Source organism: Palaemon carinicauda, chromosome 9, assembly GCF_036898095.1.
Source record: "Palaemon carinicauda isolate YSFRI2023 chromosome 9, ASM3689809v2, whole genome shotgun sequence".
Lineage (NCBI taxonomy): Eukaryota > Metazoa > Arthropoda > Malacostraca > Decapoda > Palaemonidae > Palaemon > Palaemon carinicauda.
In genome coordinates, this window is record NC_090733.1 from 78572367 (window position 1) to 78592045 (window position 19679).

General features: G+C 44.4%; 1 protein-coding gene across 1 annotated transcript in view; it reads right to left on the bottom strand.

The window, feature by feature from the left end:
- The window catches only part of mRpS6 (mitochondrial ribosomal protein S6), a 188041-nt gene that overhangs the window by 114468 nt on the left and 53894 nt on the right, over nt 1-19679 (bottom strand). Inside the window, exon 2 of the mRNA XM_068379885.1 lies at nt 17776-17915. Coding sequence (XP_068235986.1) covers nt 17776-17915 — 140 coding nt within the window. The remainder of the gene's footprint in view (nt 1-17775; nt 17916-19679) is intronic.

Consider the following 19679-nt stretch of genomic DNA (forward strand, 5'->3'; position numbering starts at 1 on the left):
TTCCCTCCCCTGGAGGGCTTCTTGCCTTTCCTGTCCTTGACAGGAAAGGGCTTAGACACCACTGTCTTCGCTGCCGTTGTCGGTTTCGTGGTCTTCGTAGGATGGGGCCGCTGGGGTGCTGGAGGTTTATAGGCCTTGGATGTCAAAGCCCTATGTAGGAGGGAGTCTTAGTGGGACTTCCTCCACCTCTCAGCGGCATGCTCCACGTCCTTAGGCTCAAACAAGTTCATTCCCATCACGGAAGAATGTCTGAGCCTGCTGATCTCGGTGCTAGGGACCTTTTGATGGAACCTCTCAGACACCGCATCCCAGCATTTCAGGATGGTGTTTGCCCAAAAGTTTGAGACTTGGTGGGCCAGAAACTCGATCATGCGAGTGCCTGAGAGGAGGAACGTCTCTATAGCTTTCCTGGTACGTTCTTTGGAGAAATCCTCAGAGCATATCAGGATACCTAAGGTCCGTAACCAGATATCCAGCCACAAAGTGGCCTGCATGGCACACTTCGCAACCTTCTCCTGATTAAGGATCTCAGTCACCGAGAATGAGACCTGCCAGTTGGAGAGTCTCTCAAGAGGGACTCCCCTGGTAAGCTCTTCCAATGAATGGTGAAGGGGAAGAGCTAAACTAGACTCCTCTAAGATTTCGAAGTACCTCCTCTGCTGTACACGAGGAGGTGGGAAAAGCTTGTTGCTGGCACTGGATCGGCTGGAGGAGGATAGCTCAGAGAGCTGGACTGCGATCTTGTCCCTGGCACTCTTAACCCCTTGAGACCAGGACAAGGCTACACTGGCCTTAGAGGGTTTTTGAGTTCCAAACACTCGGTCCAAGACCGTGTCTTTGCCCTCTCGAGGAGGAATCTCTGGGTCAGCAAACCCATTGAGAGTCCTCATAAGGGTCAGAACCTGCCAAAACGCATGTTCTGACTCCTGCAGCTCTCCTCCTGAAGGACTAGCAGCGAAGTCTAATGTCCCCAAAGGCTCTTCTTGGGGAGACTCACAGACGTTCTCCGAGTGACTGGCTGGCTCATTGGTGCGATGGGGGAACGCCTCACCTCACGTGACTCCCCTGAGGACGGGGAATCCTCGTCCGAAGGGGAGGGAGAAAAAGGCTGGGGGGGGGAGGGGGCCTGCCTCAAAGGCTTATGAGGAGACAGCTTAGTCCTCGGAGAAGTCACCGCATCCGAAACTCCTCTTTTTCTCTTCAGGGGAGTAGACGCCGCCAAGGATTTGTGGCCCAGTTCAGAGAGAACAGGCTTAAAAGCCTGCATGACCGCTCTGATCAGTGCCCCAAACCAAGGCTGCTGGCTGACGGCTGCGCTGTCAGACACTCCCTCTGGAGGGACAGGGATCGACCGATCCCTGGGAGGAGTTTCCAAAGGGGGGTTTGCCTGAAAAGAAAAAGAAGTCAAAGAAGAAATGTCCCTGGACCTTCTGGAACCTTCCCCCCTACCGGTGAGCGCGCTGTTCTGTGCTTGCGGGGGGGGGGGGGGGGATGTGGCGATGGCAACCTTGCCGTGCGTTGTCCTGCAGCCTCACGCGTGTGAGGATAGTGGTGTTCGCGCCGGGGAACGCGCTGGCGCTCGCGCGATGGGGAATACCCAGGGTCGCGTGCGGGAGACTGTTGGTGCGCGCGCGTGCGGGCGAATGCTGATGTGCGTGCGAGGGCGATTGTGAGGGTGCACGCGGGCGAGCGATGGCACATAGGAGCGTGCGCAGAAGACATCAGAGGGTGTGCAGAAAGCAGATTGCGCGCTCGCGAGCGTGAGGGTGAATGCTCGCGCGCACAGGATCAGGAGGAAGAGCCAGTGCGGGCGAGGGATCGTGCGCTCTAGAAGATGTCGTTGGGAGCGAGCGCAGCTGGACACTGCGTACGTTGGCGCGCTTCTTGTGGGCGCATATCAGGCTGGCGATGCATCACTGCTGTGGGAGATGGGCGTGGGCGCGCATCCTCGTGGTAGCGTGTAGGTGACTGTGCGCGATTGCGCGCGGGCGAGGGATGGCGCGCAGGTGAAGGTAGACGGCGCGTTGGCGAGCGCTGGCGAGTAGGGGAAGTCTTAAACTTCCCTACTGCCCCCAGATCCGAAGATCGTGGGCGCGCAGGAGATCGTTGGCGCGGAGAGCGCTGGCGGGCAGGCGAGCACTGGCACGCAGGAGAGCACTGGCGCGTTGGTGAGCGCTGGCCCGCAGGAGAACACTGGCGCGCATGGCGCGCAGTATGTTAAGGGTGCGCAGTGGCGCGCAGGTGAGCGCTGGTGCGTAGGTGAGCGCTGGCGCGCTTTAACAGGAACATCGGCAACAGGTGCGCGCTGGCACGCATGTGAGCACTGATGCACTTTATCAGGAACGCCGGCAGCAGGAGCGCGCTGGCGCACAGGTGAGCGCTGGCGCGCTATATTAGCAATAGCAGGAGAGCGCTGACGCGCTATCTCCGAAACCTCAATGAGGTTAGGAGAACGTTGGCGCGCATGCTTGGTATGGCGCGTAAGGGACATGTGCGCTAATTTGCGCGTACGCCCTTGTTGCCCCGAAGGGACCATTGCCTGTTTTAGTTGGCGCCCACAGCGCATCAGCAGCCAGGAACGGCGACGGCAGGTCAGCAGGTCTGACGGGTGGAAGGTCGGCGTGCCCTTTGTAAGGACGACCTTCCACCGAAGGGGATCACGAACGATCTGCAGAGAGGTCCAAGGTCGTAGCAGGAACAGTCGGAGATCGATGACGAGGCTCCTCTGCGGCAGACTGCACGATGATGTTGAACCGAAGAGGCGCCTCCTCACACCCTTATGAGGTGAAGGAAGGCCTCTCCGGCGAAGAGGAAGGCGAGCCTTACGACGTATGTGCCCTCTGGGGGCCGTTGGGTCAGCAAGCTGACCATCAGCAGTCTTCCGAAGAGGAGTCTCTGTGAGTGAATTCCCCCGAGGGGGAAAATCACCGGCAGGAGAGACTGTTGGACTTAGTTCCTCCCTCGAAGGTTGAGCAGAGGGAGAAACTAAGCCTTCAACTACAGCAGGTTAAGAAGTTGCAGAGGTAGGAGATACCGCATCGGATACCTCTGCCACCACAACGTCGACGATAGACAGAGGATCAACCTCTGCCAAAGTCGGCGATTGCTTGCCGCGGCACCCAACTGGATGATGTCAAACAAGGCTTCCTTGGAGGGCGAACCTTCGAGCCCAATGGAAGACCAAAGCTGGAATAAATCAGTTACATTGACATTAACATTTAAATCCTCCCCCGGGGGAAGAGGTGGAGCTGCCTCGCTAGGGGAGGCAACGCCATCTCTCGAACCCCGAGATCGGGAAACAGAACCATGGTCTACGCTACCCGTCGGCGGTCTCTCGGAAGAAACTGATCGAGTGGGAGCTTCGGAGGAGGTCTGGGCAACAGAAGAAGAGTCCTTGGGATTTTCTCCTTTCAAAGAAAACTTCGAAGGAGAAATATCCCGCATGGACTTCTTCCGTCGCCGAGAAAACCTCTCCCACTGTGAGGTAGACCACTCCCTACACTCACCACACTTATTACTACTATCACACCGTTGGCCCCTACAGTAAGGACAAAGGGTGTGAGGGTCCGTCTCGACCGCCGACATAAATGTACCACAAGGGCGGTCGGGTAATCCAGGACATTTGCGCATTTTCGCAGAGGCCAACTTCACACACAAACCTGTAGGAGAAAAAGCAGAAAGACATTAATGGCTGTCAGAGAGGCGAGGGTGAGAGCGGACACGTCCGACTACCACCCGAGCCGAGAGCAAAGTGAGCTCAAGCACAGGTGTGTGTGGGGGGGGTAAGCAAACTACCCTCCCTACCCCCCGCTAACTAGCGGTGGGGTAGCAAACCCTCGTTAAAATGATATTTTCATAATAAAATAAATTTTTGAACATACTTACCCGCTGGTTATATATAATAGCTTTATTTTTTCTGACCGGCAGAAAATTCAAAACTCGCGCCCATCGCATCTATTTGCCAGGTATACACTAGCGCCACCATGGAGCTAGGCTGAACTATCCCTTCTAGTCTCATATTTTTTTATGCCCATAGGTCTCTAGAGGGGAGGAAGGGGGGGATTTTAAGTTATATAACCAGCGGGTAAGTACAGTATGTTCAAAAATTTATTTTATTATGAAAATATCATTTCTAAACATTTAAACTTACCCGCTGGTTATATATAATAGCTGATTGACACACTTGGTGGCAGGTCAGAGACAGCAAGGTTAATGGAATTTCACTTAAGAGTTTATAAAACAAAAAACTTAGCTTAAGGGTTCGTACCTAATTTATTTAGGACGCTGACTTCAATGTCTCTCTGCAATCATAAGTCTGCTGTCCTTGAGAACCAGCGAACCACCCAGGGGGCTGAAGAACTCTAGGAGCTGTCAAACGGTGACTAACCTATAACATGACACGACCTCTACTAATACCCTTGTTCCGGGCGCTCTCAAGGAACAATTGACTACCTGACTCAATCAAAGATTGCGGAAGATTGTCTAACAATTTCCTCCAATCCTAAAATATATAAACAAGTTCCAAGAGCGGAAAAAGGGTACTAAGGATTTAAAGGAGTATGGTGGTAGATCCTTCACCTACTACTGCATTCACTGCTACGAATGGTCCCAAAGTGTAACAGTCCTCATAAAGAGTCTGGACAAGTTTTAAATAATGTGATGCGAATACAGATTTACTTCTCCAAAACGTTGTATCCATTATACTTTGCAGAGAACGATTTTGTTTAAAGGCTACAGAAGTTGCCACGGCTCTAACTTCATGAGTTTTAGCTTTTAAGAGTTTAAGATCTGCCTCACCACACTGTGCGTGAGCATCTTTAATTAAAATTCTTATAAAATATGATATGGCATTTTTTGACATAGGTAAAGAAGGCTTTTTTACAGCACACCAAAGAGCGTCTGAACTGCCTCTTAAACTTTTAGTCCTGTCTAAATACACTCTTAATGCTCTAACAGGACAAAGAACCTTCTCTATTTCGTCACCCACCAAATCAGAGAGATTAGCAATTTTGAAAGATTTTGGCCAAGGGTGAGAAGGACGTTCGTTTTTGGCTAAAAAATTAAGCTGCAGGGAGCATATAGCTTTCCCGTTTCTAAAGCCAACGTTTTTACTAAAAGCATGAACCTCACTGACCCTTTTAGCTGTTGCTAGGCTTACTAAAAATAGAGTCTTTAGAGTCAGATCTTTAAAAGAAGCAGAGCTCAGGGGTTCAAACCTGTCACTCATAAGAAATTTTAAAACTACGTCCAAATTACAGGCTGGTGAATCTTGTTGACGTTTTTTAGAGGTTTCAAAAGATCTAAGCAGATCCTGAAGGTCCTTGTTATTCGAGAGGTCTAATTGTCTATGCCTAAAGACCGTTGCTAACATACTCCTATATCCCTTAATGGTAGAGGAGGAGAAATTGTTCTTTCTTCTAAGTTCTAGAAAGAAATCGGCAATTTGAGCTATAGAGGTACTGGAAGAAGAAACTGAGTTTGTTTTACACCATGCTCTAAAAACTTCCCACTTGGATTGGTATACGCTGATAGTTGAAGTTCTCCTTGCTCTAGCAATAGCCTTGGCTGCCTCCTTCGAAAATCCTCTAGATCTTGTGAGTTTTTCGATAGTCTGAAGGCAGTCAGACGTAGAGCTGGGAGATTTAGATGGTTTCTTGCCAACTGTGGTTGTCTGAGATCTATTCTCAATGGTAAGCTTCTTGGGATGTCCACCATCCATTCCAGTACCTCTGTGAACCAACCTCTTGACGTCCAGAATGGGGCTATCAACGTCAATCTGGTTCCCTCGTGAGGCACAAACTTTTGCAGAACTTTGTGCAGCACTTTGAAAGGTGGAAAGGCATACAGATCTAGAAGTGACCAGTCCATCAGGAACGCGTCTATGTGTGACGCTTCGAGATCCGGAACTGGAGAGCAGTAATTCTCTAGTCTTTTGTTCTTTGAGGTTGCGAATAGATCCATCAGGGGACGACCCCATAATCGCCAAAGTTTCTTGCATACCTCTAAATGCAGTGTCCACTCTGGGGAGAACTTGGTTCCTCCTGCTGAGGCTATCTGCCCTCACATTCCTTTCTCCTTGAATGAATCGTGTTAATAGGGAAATATTTCTTTGATGTGCCCAAATAAGAAGCATTTTTGCTAACTCGTAAAGAGGCCTGGAATGCGTTCCTCCTTCCTTCGCTATGTATGCCAAAGCTGTGGTATTGTCCGCATTGATTTGGATAACTTTGTTTCGTACTGGATTCTCGAACCCCTTGAGAGCTAATAGGACTGCCAACAGTTCCTTCTGGTTGATGCGGAGACCTAATTGTTGATTTGTCCACAGACCCGAAATCTCTGACTTTCCCAGTGTTGCTCCCCACCCCAAGTCTGAGGCGTCGGAAAACAACACTAGGTCTGGGCTCTTCTGATCCAAAGAGAGACCCTCCTGGAGTCTGTCTAAGTTGTTCCACCAACACAGGCACTCTTTTATCTGATCCGTAAGAGGAATGCTTTCTTTGTCTAGACTGATCTCCTTGTTCCAATGGCAATTGAGATGGAACTGAAGGGGTCATAAATTTAACTTCCCCAGACACACGAATTGTTCCAGTGAGGAGAGGGTTCCCAGGAGACTCATCCACTCCCTTACTGAACAAAGCTCCTTCTTTAAAAAGGCACGAATCCTTAGGAGAGCTGACTGAATCCTTTCGGGTGATGGAAAAACCTGAAAAGTCAGACTGAGAATCTCCATCCCCAAATAAAGAATCCTCTGTGAAGGGATCAATTGAGATTTCTCTATATTTACCAGCAGTCCTAACTCCTTCACCAGACTCATTGTTAGACGCAAATCCTCCAGACAGCGATTAAATGATGGGGCTCTTAGTAGACAATCGTCTACATTCATCATGATCTTTGTGAATAACAGCGGGGCGGTAGTGAGGCCGAAACATAGGGCCCGGAATTGGAATACTTCCTTCCTGTAGACAAACCTTAGATAACATTTGCAACTTGGGTGAATTGGAACATGAAAATAAGCATCCTGGAGGTCTAATGAGACCATCCAGTCGCCTTTCCTTATTGCCGCAAGAATTGAACTTTGGGATTCCATTGTAAATTTTGTCTTTTGGATGTAGTTGTTGAGGGCACTTACGTCCAGGACTGGCCTCCATTCTCCCGAGCTCTTGGGAACCAGAAACAGCCTGTTGTAGAAGCCTGGTGATTTTAAGTCCCTCACCCTCTCTATCGCCTCCTTCTCCAGCAAGAGGGACATTTGGAGTTGCATGGCCTGCCTCTTTACCTCTTCCTTGTATTTGGGAGAAAGATCCACCGGGTTTGAAATCAATGGGGGTTTTGAGATGAAAGGGATTTTGTAACACTTCTTTAAAACTTGGACAGACCATGGGTCTGCTCCCTTTTCCTCCCAGGTCTGCCAAAATTTGTGCAGCCTGGCCCCCACTGCTGTCTGAAGGTACAGGTAGTCAGACTCTGCTCCTGCCTGACCTCGAACCTCTTCTTGCTCTGGTCCTTCTACTATCAGGTCTGAAGCTGCTTCTGCCGACTGTCTTTCCTCGAAAAAACTTTGTCGTTTGTGGAAAAGTAGAATCATCCTTGAACCCACGAGTAGAAAAGGACATTGGAAGGACCTTCCTTGCCGACTTAGCGACCAGATCATGAGTAGCCTTTTGAGTGAGGGCAGAAGCTACCTCCTTTACCAGTTCCTGAGGGAAAAGAGAAGGAGAAAGAGGAGCATAGAGCAACTCTGACCTCTGGACAGAGTGACCCCCACAGAGAGAAAAGAGCACATGGTCTCTCGCTTCTTGACCACCCCTGCTGTGAATAAGGCTGCCAATTCATTTGAACCATCTCTTACAGCTTTGTCCATGCAGGACATAATATGAATAAGATTAGAAGTCTCAGGGTCCTTTTGAGCAGAGACTTTCTTTCCCAAGGTACCCATAGACCAGTCAAGAAAATTAAAAACCCTCAAAGGCTCTATATATGCCTTTAAGATGGTCGAATTCAGTTATGGACCAGAAGATCTTCGTTCTCTTCATAGCAAAGCGTCGAGAAGAGTCCACCAAACTTGAGAAGTCGCCCTGAGCAGAGGCAGGAACTCCAAAACCTAAGACGCCTCCTGTTTCATACCAAATACTGGACTTGGAAGCTAACTTGGCTGGTGGAAAGAGAAGTTTGTCTTTCCTGCAACTTTCTTAGACTGCATCCAGTTCTCCATTAATTTTAATGCTCTCTTAGAAGAGTGTGAGAGAACCATCTTGGTGAACCTTGATGTTTTTGAAGATAAACCAACTGTAAACTCTGATGGAGGGGAGCGAGGAGCTAAAGGAGTAAAATTGTCAGGAAATAATTCTGAGAAAATCAGCATAATTTTCCTGAAATCAACAGGGTGTTGTGTTGTTTTATTTCCTTCATCCTCAGAGGCAATGTCCAATGGTTCATCCAAGGATGAATGATCATCATGATCCTCTTCAGAAATAATAGCAGCAAGAGTCATCGCTTCTAGTTCTGAAAAACGCCGCTCGCACACGCGGGCCTCAGGCACGCGATGCGCGCGATCAAGTGGCTCAGCTTGTTTACTTGCTTGGCGCTCCATAAGGTTGCGCTTGGCGTCACGCTCGTGCGCATGCTGAACTGAAATAGACTGACGTTTGGCGTCATGGTCCGCTTAACAGAAGACGTCACGGTCTCTTTGTTTTAAGTCACGCTTTACTAGGTGGGTAGCGTCACATTCAGGCGCGTGAGATCGCGCTCAGCTGCTTGGCGCTTGGCGTCGCGCTTAGAATGATGACCCCCGACACGCTCATTCGCTTGACGTCTACTTTCAACAGAAACAGGTACTGCAAGAGTACTGGCAGACTTAAAAGAGGTACTTCTATCACCCCGTTCAACATCGCGTGAAAAGGTAGGCCGCCTGTGCGACATCGCGTCACTATCGGAATCGTGACGAACCAACGTTTTGTCGACTGCGGGCTGATAAGAATGCATGAAAGTAGATAGTTTTTGTTTCATATCAAGCAGCATAAACCACTTAGGATCCTGCTTAGGCCGCCTGTGCGACATCGTTTGTGAAACGGGTCGAAACTTCCATAGCGAATTCTCGCTCTTCGTCGCTCTCAAAACGCTCCTCATAAGCGGGAGATTGAATCCAGTCCGATGGAAACGGTGGTGCATGCACCGTAACTTCAGACTCAGGAATAATTTCTGATTCAGTCTGAATCATTCTGTCAATATCTGACATCCTGTTAGACCGCTTAGGCGGAGAGCATTGAGTATGCAGCTGAAAGTTCTCTGGTGAGTCCCAATGACTACAACCAGGCCTTTGCAGTGAAGGATTGCGACCTTGTGCGCCTTCATCCACTTTTCTATTAAGGGGTCTGGAAGCTTGACGCCAGCCCTTTCTTTGTTAAATCTCATCCGATGCGAGGACAAAAAACCAACCTCACCTTTCCCATAGTGAGGGGGGAGCGATCTGAGAAATACAGTGAACTCTCGTTTATCGCGGTAGATAGGTTCCAGACCCGACCGCGATAGGTGAAAATCCGCGAAGTAGTGACACCATATTTACCTATTTATTTAACATGTATATTCAGACTTTTAAAACCTTCCCTTGTACGAAGTAACCCTCGTTTATCGTGGTAGATAGGTTCCAGACCCGACCGCGATAGGTGAAAATCCGCGAAGTAGTGACACCATATTTACCTATTTATTTAACATGTATATTCAGACTTTTAAAACCTTCCCTTGTACGTAGTACTGTAAACAAACTACCCTTTAATGTACAGAACACTTAATGCATGTACTACTGTACCCTAAACTAAAACAGGCACAAATATTAAAGGCGATTTTATATCATGCGTTTCCTAAACACGCCAAAAAGCACGATGAAAAATGGCAACCAATGTTTTGTTTACGTTTCTCTGATCATAATGAAGAAACAAACACATTTAGTGTACACATCTGTGTATAGGTTAGTTTTTGCATCGATTATATTGATTATACAGTATGTTGATTTTGTTATTACCAATGTTTTACTTAATTTTTCTTAGGACTTCCAAATGAAATGTTTTTCTTTATGACGCCGCCTGAAACGACGGCGTCATAAAGTACGCTCAGTAAACAACCATGCTCAGTAAACAAAGAAGGCATTTAACGCGCATGATGAAAGTGATAAATAATGATATTTACAGTAAAAGCTTTTAGAAAATATGTTATTACAAATATTATTTACCGTATCTATATAAAATCATACAGTACATACTGTACGTAGCAAAGCAGGAAAACAATTTACGAGAGAGAGAGAGAGAGAGAGAGAGAGAGAGAGAGAGAGAGATTGTTTTACGTACGTAAATGTAAATTTTAAACAAAAAAAATATGATAGGTTACATGTACAGTATACTCTTCAGACTTTTAAAACCTTCCCTTTAACTTAATGCATACAGTACTAAACTAAAACAGGCACAAATATTAAAATTTTAGAATATTAAAGTAAAAAATAAAGATTGTTACTGTACTCATCACGAAAGAAGTTCAAGAAAAACTTGAATGATGATGGCGATGAATTTGCTGCACAGTAGAAATGATGATGATGAAGTTGATGATGTCTTCTACTGTGCAGCCAATGATAGTATTTTACGTCTCTTCAGACGGAGGTGTCTTTTTAGAAATGATGATGATGAAGTTGATGATGTCTTCTACTGTGCAGCCAATGATAGTATTTTACGTCTCTTCAGACGGAGGTGTCTTTTCCTGGGACACCTCTTCAACTTCTTCCTGGGACACTTCTTCAATTTCTTCCGAGGGCATAGTAGCAGGAGGAACTGGCTCTTTTTTGCGAGGCTGGAAGAACATTGTGATCGGAAGTTGCTGCCGCTGCTTCTTTTTTCGCTTTAAGAGCATCCTGTAGGGAGTCATGTCTACATCGATTTTGTTGCAGAATTGCATAGAACGAACCATATCCTCGTCCCACTCTTGCGACAATTCTCTCAACTCCTTCGCAAGGTTGCAGAGCTTGGCAAGCCGTTCTAATGTTAAGCCTGTTTCTTCGACAATTTCTTGGATCTCTTCCTGTGTTTCACTGTCTTCTTCACTGGCCGATTTCGTCAGGTCTTTGAGGTCTGCGGCCGCGCAACTTCTGCCTTCTTTCAACATATCGAGAAGTGTCACCTTCTCAGCAATCGTCATCATTTTTCGGTGGCGTTTAGGCTCACTACCAGACTTAGTAGAAGCAGAATGCTTGGGAAGCATTGTACAGTAGGGTTTAACAGAAAGTTCAACAAAAAGTTCAACTTAAAACAGTCGCACACAGCACAGATTAAAGTCCACAATAACTTAACAACATCTACACAGCGATACGGCGGGAGACAAAGTGACCGCGAATACGTAGATGCTGTGAGTTGGAGATGCGGGCAAAACACCAATCACAGGCTAGATAACAAAACTTGGGTTCTGATTCGTCATCTATCAGCGCTTGAACCAATCACAACCCGTCTTATATGCTACGTAGGTTACCAATTCAAAGTACAAGGTACCCTACGTATACTGTACAGTAATAATAATAATAATAATAATAATAAATAATGATAATAATAATAATAATAATAATAATAATAATAATGATAATAATAATAATAATAACAATAATAATTCTAATAACAACAACAACAATAATAATAATAATAATAATAATAATAATAATAATACAGCTTTACGTACGCTATTTTACGCTTGTTTTGTTGTAGGATATGTCTCTCTCTCTCTCTCTCTCTCTCTCTCTCTCTCTCTCTCTCGTACGCTTATTCGAGATGTGATTTTTACAACAAAGAATATTATTGGATGCAGTACTACGTACCTATACATACAAAAGATTCATGGAAAAGATGCACATCCATTACATTTGTAGTACAGTAGTAGCCATCAGCAGTCTTACACCATTCTAATATGGTATGACTGCATCTGATTTGCGTTTCATGTTCGATTTAATTTTATTACGTACTGTATACAGTACTGAATTATCGTATGATCACATTCTCTTTTCGTGTTTTATTTCTTTCTGTGCTGAATTATATGTCATATGTAATGCAATGAACAATCAGTAAGAGCAGATATTACTAATTACAGTATTAATGGAATTACAGGTAACGAAATATCGTATTTGGGGTCTTCAGATATCGCCGTATTTTCGAAATTTCCGAAAAATCCGCGATATGTATATATATATGGGTTATGAAAAAAACCCGCAAAGTGGTGAATCCGCGATGGTCGAACCGGGAAGTAGCGAGGGCTCACTGTACTGTTAACAAACTACCCTTTAATGTACAGAACACTTAATGCATGTACTACAGTACCCTAAACTAAAACAGGCACAAATATTAAAGGCGATTTTATATCATGCGTTCCCTAAACACGCCAAAAAGCACGATAAAAAATGGCAACCAATGTTTTGTTTACGTTTCTCTGATCATAATGAAGAAACAAACACATTTAGTGTACACATCTGTGTATAGGTTAGTTTTGCATCGATTATATTGATTATACAGTATGTTGATTTTGTTATTACCAATGTTTTACTTAATTTTTCTTAGGACTTCCAAATGAAATGTTTTTCTTTATGACGCCGCCTGAAACGACGGCGTCATAAAGTACGCTCAGTAAACAACCATGCTCAGTAAACAAAGAAGGCATTTAACGCGCATGATGAAAGTGATAAATAATGATATTTACAGTAAAAGCTTTTAGAAAATATGTTATTACAAATATTATTTACCGTATCTATATAAAATCATACAGTACATACTGTACGTAGCAAAGCAGGAAAACAATTTACGAGAGAGAGAGAGAGAGAGAGAGAGAGAGAGAGAGAGAGAGAGAGAGAATTGTTTTACGTACGTATATGTAAATTTTAAACAAAAACAATATGATAGGTTACAACATGTATACTCTTCAGACTTCTAAAACCTTCCCTTTAACTTAATGCATACAGTACTAAACTAAAACAGGCACAAATATTAAAATGTTAGAATATTAAAGTAAAAAATAAAGATTATTACTGTACTCACCACGAAAGAAGTTCAAGAAAAACTTGAATGATGATGGCGATGAATTTGCTGCACAGTAGAAATGATGATGATGAAGCTGATGATGTCTTCTACTGTGCAGCCAATGATAGTATTTTACGTCTCTTCAGACGGAGGTGTCTTTTCCTGGGACACCTCTTCAACTTCTTCCTGGGAAACTTCTTCAATTTCTTCCGAAGGCGTACTAGCAGGAGGAACTGGCTCTTTTTTGCGAGGCTGGAAGAACATTGTGATCGGAAGTTGCTGCCGCTGCTTCTTTTTTCACTCTAAGAGCATCCTGTAGGGAGTCATGTCTTCATCGATCTTGTTGCAGAATTGCATAGACCGAACCATATCCTCGTCCCACTCTTGCAACATTTCTTTTGCCTCCTTCATATGGTTGCAGAACTTGGCAAGCCGTTCTAATGTTAAGCCCGTTTCTTCGACATTTTCTTGGGTCTCTTTCTGTGTTTCTCTCTCTTCTTCACTGGCCGATTTCGTCAGGTCTTCTAGGTCTGCGTCAGTTAGCGGCTGGGAATGGCAGTCCAACAACTCGTCGACGTCTTCTGTCGTCATGTCGCCAAACCCGTCACCTCCAATTATCACAGCCAACTGCACAGATTTGCGTATTGCAGAGTGTTGGATTTCAGACGGAGTAAATCCCTCGTCGTCGTAAACAATCTGGGGCCACAACTTCTTCCAGCTCGCATTCACGGTTGCAGGTTTCATTTCTTGCAGTGCCTTCTGAATGTTCTGCAGGCACGTGGCTATGGTGTACTGCCGCCAGTACGCCTTCAAATTAAAATCTTCATCTTCATCTTCTTGGGCAGCATCCACACACGCAACAAGGTCCGCCAAGGTATTCTTCGTGTAGAGGGCCTTGAACGCCTTGATAACTCCCTGGTCCATCGGTTGAATTAATGACGTGGTGTTGGGTGGCAGGAACTCAACCTGAACGCCCTCACGCGACAGGTCAGTTGCGTGTCCACCAGCGTTATCCATAAGGAGAAGGATCTTGAATGGCAAGCCCTTCTCTAAGAGATATTGACTGACTTGCGGGATGAAACACTGGTGGAACCAGTTGGAGGTCAGCATCTTCGTAATCCATGCTTTTGGATTATGCATCCAGTACACGGGAAGGAGATTCTTATTTTTATTTTTCAAAGCGCGAGGATTTTTCAACTTGTAAATAAGCCCCGGCTTTAGCAAAAATCCAGCAGCATTGCCACACATCACGAGGATAACGCGATCCTTGACTGCTTTAAAGCCAGAGGCTTTGGCTTCTTCTTTGAACAGGAAAGTTCGCGACGGCATTCTCTTCCAAAACAAGCCGGTCTCATCCATATTAAAGACTTGTTCCGGCTTATATCCACCTTCGGCGATAATATTCTTGAACGTCTGGTTCACGTAAGTTTCAGCAGCGGCAGTGTCAGCGGAAGCAGCCTCGCCATGCAGGGAAAAGCTTTTCAGGGCGAAGCGTTTCTGAAACTTCGCGAACCATCCTTTGCTGGCGGAAAAACGTTGTTTCTGACGCTGGGAATCAGTGGATGTCCCTGGTTGAGGTTCATCTACATCATCATCTTCTTCAGCATGGTCGCCATCATCGTCTTGAGGTTCCTTTGCCGCAAAATTCTCATACAAGCTCAAAGCCTTGGTTCGGATGGTGTTCGTATCCAAGGCTATGTTCTTCTTCCGGCAGTCGGCAATCCACACTGCTAAAGCACCTTCCATGCGTACGATCGTTTTATTACGCGTGGTAACGACTCGCTTCACTGATCTGCTAAAGGTGATGGTAGCCGTCTTTCTAATGTTCGCCTCGTCCTTCTTGATATAGCGAACGGTGGATTCGTTGACTCCAAAATGGCGGGCTGCTGCGGCCGCGTAACTTCTACCGTCTTTTAACATATCGAGAAGTGTCACCTTCTCAGCAATCGTCATCATCTTTCGGTGGCGTTTAGGCTCACTACCAGCCTTAGTAGAAGCAGAACGCTTGGGAGGCATTGTACAGTAGGGTTTAACAGAAAGTTCAACAAAAAGTTCAACTTAAAACAGTCACGCACAGCACAGATTAAAGTCCACAATAACTTAACAACATCTACACAGCGATACGGCGGGAGACAAAGTGACCGCGAATACGTAGATGCTGCGGGTTGGAGATGCGGGCAAAACACCAATCACAGGCTAGATAACAAAACTTGGGTTCTGATTCGTCATCTATCAGCGCTTGAACCAATCACAACCCGTCTTATATGCTACGTAGGTTACCAATTCCAAGTACAAGGTACCCTACGTATACTGTACAGTAATAATAATAATAATAATAATAAATAATGATAATAATAATAATAATAATAATGATAATAATAATAATAATAATAATAATAACAATAATAATTTTAATAACAACAACAACAACAACAACAATAATAATAATAATAATAATAATACAGCTTTACGTACGCTATTTTACGCTTGTTTTGTTGTAGGATATGTCTCTCTCTCTCTCTATCTCTCTCTCTCTCTCTCTCTCTCTCTCTCTCTCTCTCTCTCTCTCTCTCTCTCTCTCTCTCGTACGCTTATTCGAGATGTGATTTTTGCAACAAAGAATATTATTGGATGCAGTACTACGTACCTATACATACAAAAGATTCATGGAAAAGATGCACATCCATTACATTTGTAGTACAGTAGTAGCCATCAGCAGCCTTACACCATTCTAATATGGTATGACTGCATCTGATTTGCGTTTCATGTTCGATTTAATTTTACTACGTACTGTATACAGTACTGAATTATCGTATGATCACATTCTCTTTTCGTGTTTTATTTCTTTCTGTGCTGAATTATATGTCATATGTAATGCAATGAACAATCAGTAAGAGCAGATATTACTAATTACAGTATTAATGGAATTACAGGTAACGAAATATCGTATTTGGGGTCTTCAGATATCGCGGTTTTTTCGAAATTTCCGGAAAATCCGCGATATGTACAGTATATATATATGGGTTATGAAAAAAACCCGCGAAGTGGTGAATCGGCGATGGTCGAACCGTGAAGTAGCGAGGGCTCACTGTAGATTCAAAAGGAACGCTCGAAGGTACGTCTGCGCGCTTGATGACGCCTCTCGTTCCCTTTCGCCGCTCGACTTTACTTCTCCCATGGGCCCGGGAGCTTGCAAGAGGTCTAAGGCTAGGTGAACGACAAGAACGCGCTTTCGCACCCTCCACATCACTGAACACATTAACATCACTAATAATATTACCACTTTTGAGTAGATTCACATCGGACAAAATTTGGTCTCTGTCCGCTGCCAGCGATTCCACTCTCGAACCAAGAGCCTGGATCACTGTCATCATATCCTTCATTGTTGGTTCAGACTGAATAGGATTATGTTCAGGATCTACCACTATCGGGGAATTAGGTTCAATGACATTTGAAAATGATACATCCCTTGAACGGGAGGAACTACGTCTAATTCTATCCCCTTTCCAATTTACGAGAGTAGCGATCATAAGCTAACCATTGAGTCTCGGATAAATCAAAACACTCTTGACATCTATCCTCAAAATTACATATTTTACCACGACATTAAATGCAAATTGAATGGGGATCCACCGAGGCTTTTGCAAGCTGAGTTTTACACCCTTTAATGCACTTCCTATACGAAGGGGAGGGGTCAGCCATTTTGGAAATGTAAACAGAGGGATCAATTCAAGCAAGGGTCAAAATTAATTCAAATTAATTTAAATCAGTAGATATCCAAGAGAATCCGTAAGCTAGTTCAATGAATGCGAAAGTCAAAACCAATAAACAATTGTACATCACCAAGAACACCGTTAATTCCTGATAAACGGCGAGTGAATTTCCAAAGCTCTTGCCAATATGGCGGCAGAAAGAAATCTGAGACTAGGAGGGATAGTTCGGCCTAGCTCCATGGTGGCGCTAGTGTATACCTGGCATATAGATGCGATGAGCGTGAGTTTTGAATTTTCTGCCGGTCAGAAAGAATAAAGCTATTATATAGTAACCAGCGGGTAAGTTTAAATGTTTAAAAATTCTAATGGCTCGTCATTTCAGCTATGCCGAAAGTAATAACCACTATTAAATAGCGTGGTTTGTATGTCAGTTACGGAACAAATTAATAATAATAATAATCACAGGTGTGTGAGTGAGAGGGGTTGCTACTACCACCCAACCACTACTAACTAGAGATAGGGGTGGTTAACCCTTGCTAAAAATCTAATGGCTCGTCTTTCAGCTTTGCCAAAAGTAATACAGTACCCCTAGAAATAGCATTGGTTTGTATTTCAGTTATGGAATAATGTTCTATAGTACTTATAATTACCTTGTTAATGATTTAATGTCACTTCCAACATGCACTAAAGTTATGCTCCTATTCAGAGGATGAAAGATTTGTTTTGCATCGGAACAAATGCTTTTATACAATAAGGTGATGCTTAGAAATTTAATAAAAAATAGTCATAAATCAATGATAAAGCTCAACAAATTCAGATGGGTGAAGTTGCATATCTCAAGTGTAGGACTATATATATTGACAGTCTTCACTAACAAATTGATACTAACAGTACGTACTGTGAAGTACTGTACTCAAAAAGGATTAGGCTAATAGGTTAACTGAGCTTGAAAAATCAACTATCAGTATCAACTTAATATGGTACTAAATTGAAATTGGAATAAAGCAACCTACAAATTTTGAACTTACCTTCCTTTTGCATGCATTCGGCCATGTGCGCTCATTCTATAAGGCAGCTCACGATTTCCTAAACATTCAATTTTGCGCAAGTATCCTCCTTGGTCAAGAATGTTCTCTGAAATCCTTTGAACAGTCTTAACTATCCCTGCCTGTGAAAAATTAGCTTTTAGAATAATCTTCGTTTCTCAGGAACTGTACAATACTGTACAGGAAGTTCTAAACTTACGAACCTAACAGGGTCCAAGGAGCTATTTGTAAGTCAAATCTTTTTTAAATTTTGGACTAGGGTAGGTTTCACCTAACTCACATGCCTGTAATTTTCAGCTGCAAAGGGTAACAAATAGTCTCATCTCATATTGCAAATGTTGTCTTGCTTACTGCATTAAATAATATTGTTTTATTACATTATTTCATTATGAGCTTTTGATACAATATCTGAGATTTATGATTTCATTTAGATATAAGTTTGCATTTCCGAATGGTTGCAAGTTGAATGTTTGTGCGACCACCACAGGACCAATGTTCTTACATACTTCTAAATAAGAGATATAACATATTTTAAAAGTTATTTGCATATTTCCTATATATGCAAATACCATTCATTTAAAATCAAATTTGTAATTCTCAAAAATAACAAATTTGGAAATAATTTGTATTTTTCCTAACATTCAAACCTGGAGCTATTTATAGGGTATTACTTTCGGCGCAGCTGAAAGACGAGCCATGATACTTTTAGTGAGGGATAACTACCCCATCCGCTAGTTAGCGAGAGGGGGATGGGGTAGACTGGCTACCCCGCTCACTCACACCTCTCGGCTGAGTAACCACTTTGCTTTATGGCAGGACTTCTTGGGGGACAGGGTGGCGGGCCAATTTGTATAAATAGCTCCAGGTTTCTATGTTAGGAAAAATGATTTCCAAATTTGTTATTTGTTCCGACACAGATACAAACCTTTGCTATTTATAGGGTGACTTACTCTTAGGAGGGAGGAAGTCCTCACCAACTGGCCTTGGTCATGACCCGGGGTCCTCTCTATTTCAATCTATGATCGATAGTAGAAGGGACCCACCCTCGCTAAAATCAAGTGCCGATATGAGGTAATGCACTGATAGCGACCTGCAGAAGCTTGTGTGAGTGGAACTAACAGTGAGGCTTGTCTTTAACATAGGAACTCGAGTACAGAACCTATTGTTCTTAAAGACTTACCCAATACCCTCCCTTTAAAAGGTATTGGGATGTAACAAAATATTCTTCTATACTTAGGAGGCACAAGGGAAATGGGTTTTACCTGCAGCAAGGTGAGGTCAGCTATGCTGAGGCTTGCGGAGCTTTTTTCCCCGGAGGGGAGAAGGTGAAAGGAAGAAAGGAGCCAGGCATTCTTACTCATTCACCACAGACTAATCCGGGTAGCCTCAGCCCTCAACCCTCTGCTATGTGTCCATCAAGGAGCCTGAGGTGTTTAGACCATTTGTTGTGCGACCACCACAGGACCAATGGAAAAGGTCTCCATGTTCTTGTGGGTTACATCTTTGCAGGTAGTGGGCCGTGAAGGTCGATTGACGCTTCCACATGCCCACTTAAAGAATCTGCACCCAGAGTAGTTTCTTGAACGCCAGGGATGTAGCAACGCCAGTGACGTTACGAGCTCTGGGTCTTAGGATGGAGGAGAGTCTAGAATAAGAGTAACCTCAATTGCCTTCCGATCCCAGAGGGGAAGGAAATCCTTGAGGTCCTCCTCTTGACCTTCCCCGTGCTGGTCAATAGTGCCGAAACACAGGGGCGAGCTGGTATCGTTCTTTTAAGGTAACCCCATAGACACCTCGCTGGGTAAAACCCCAGTTGATGGGTTTCCGGTTACCGAACGAAGACTCTTTATTCGAAATGGGCTGCACCTAGGGTACAGCACACTCGG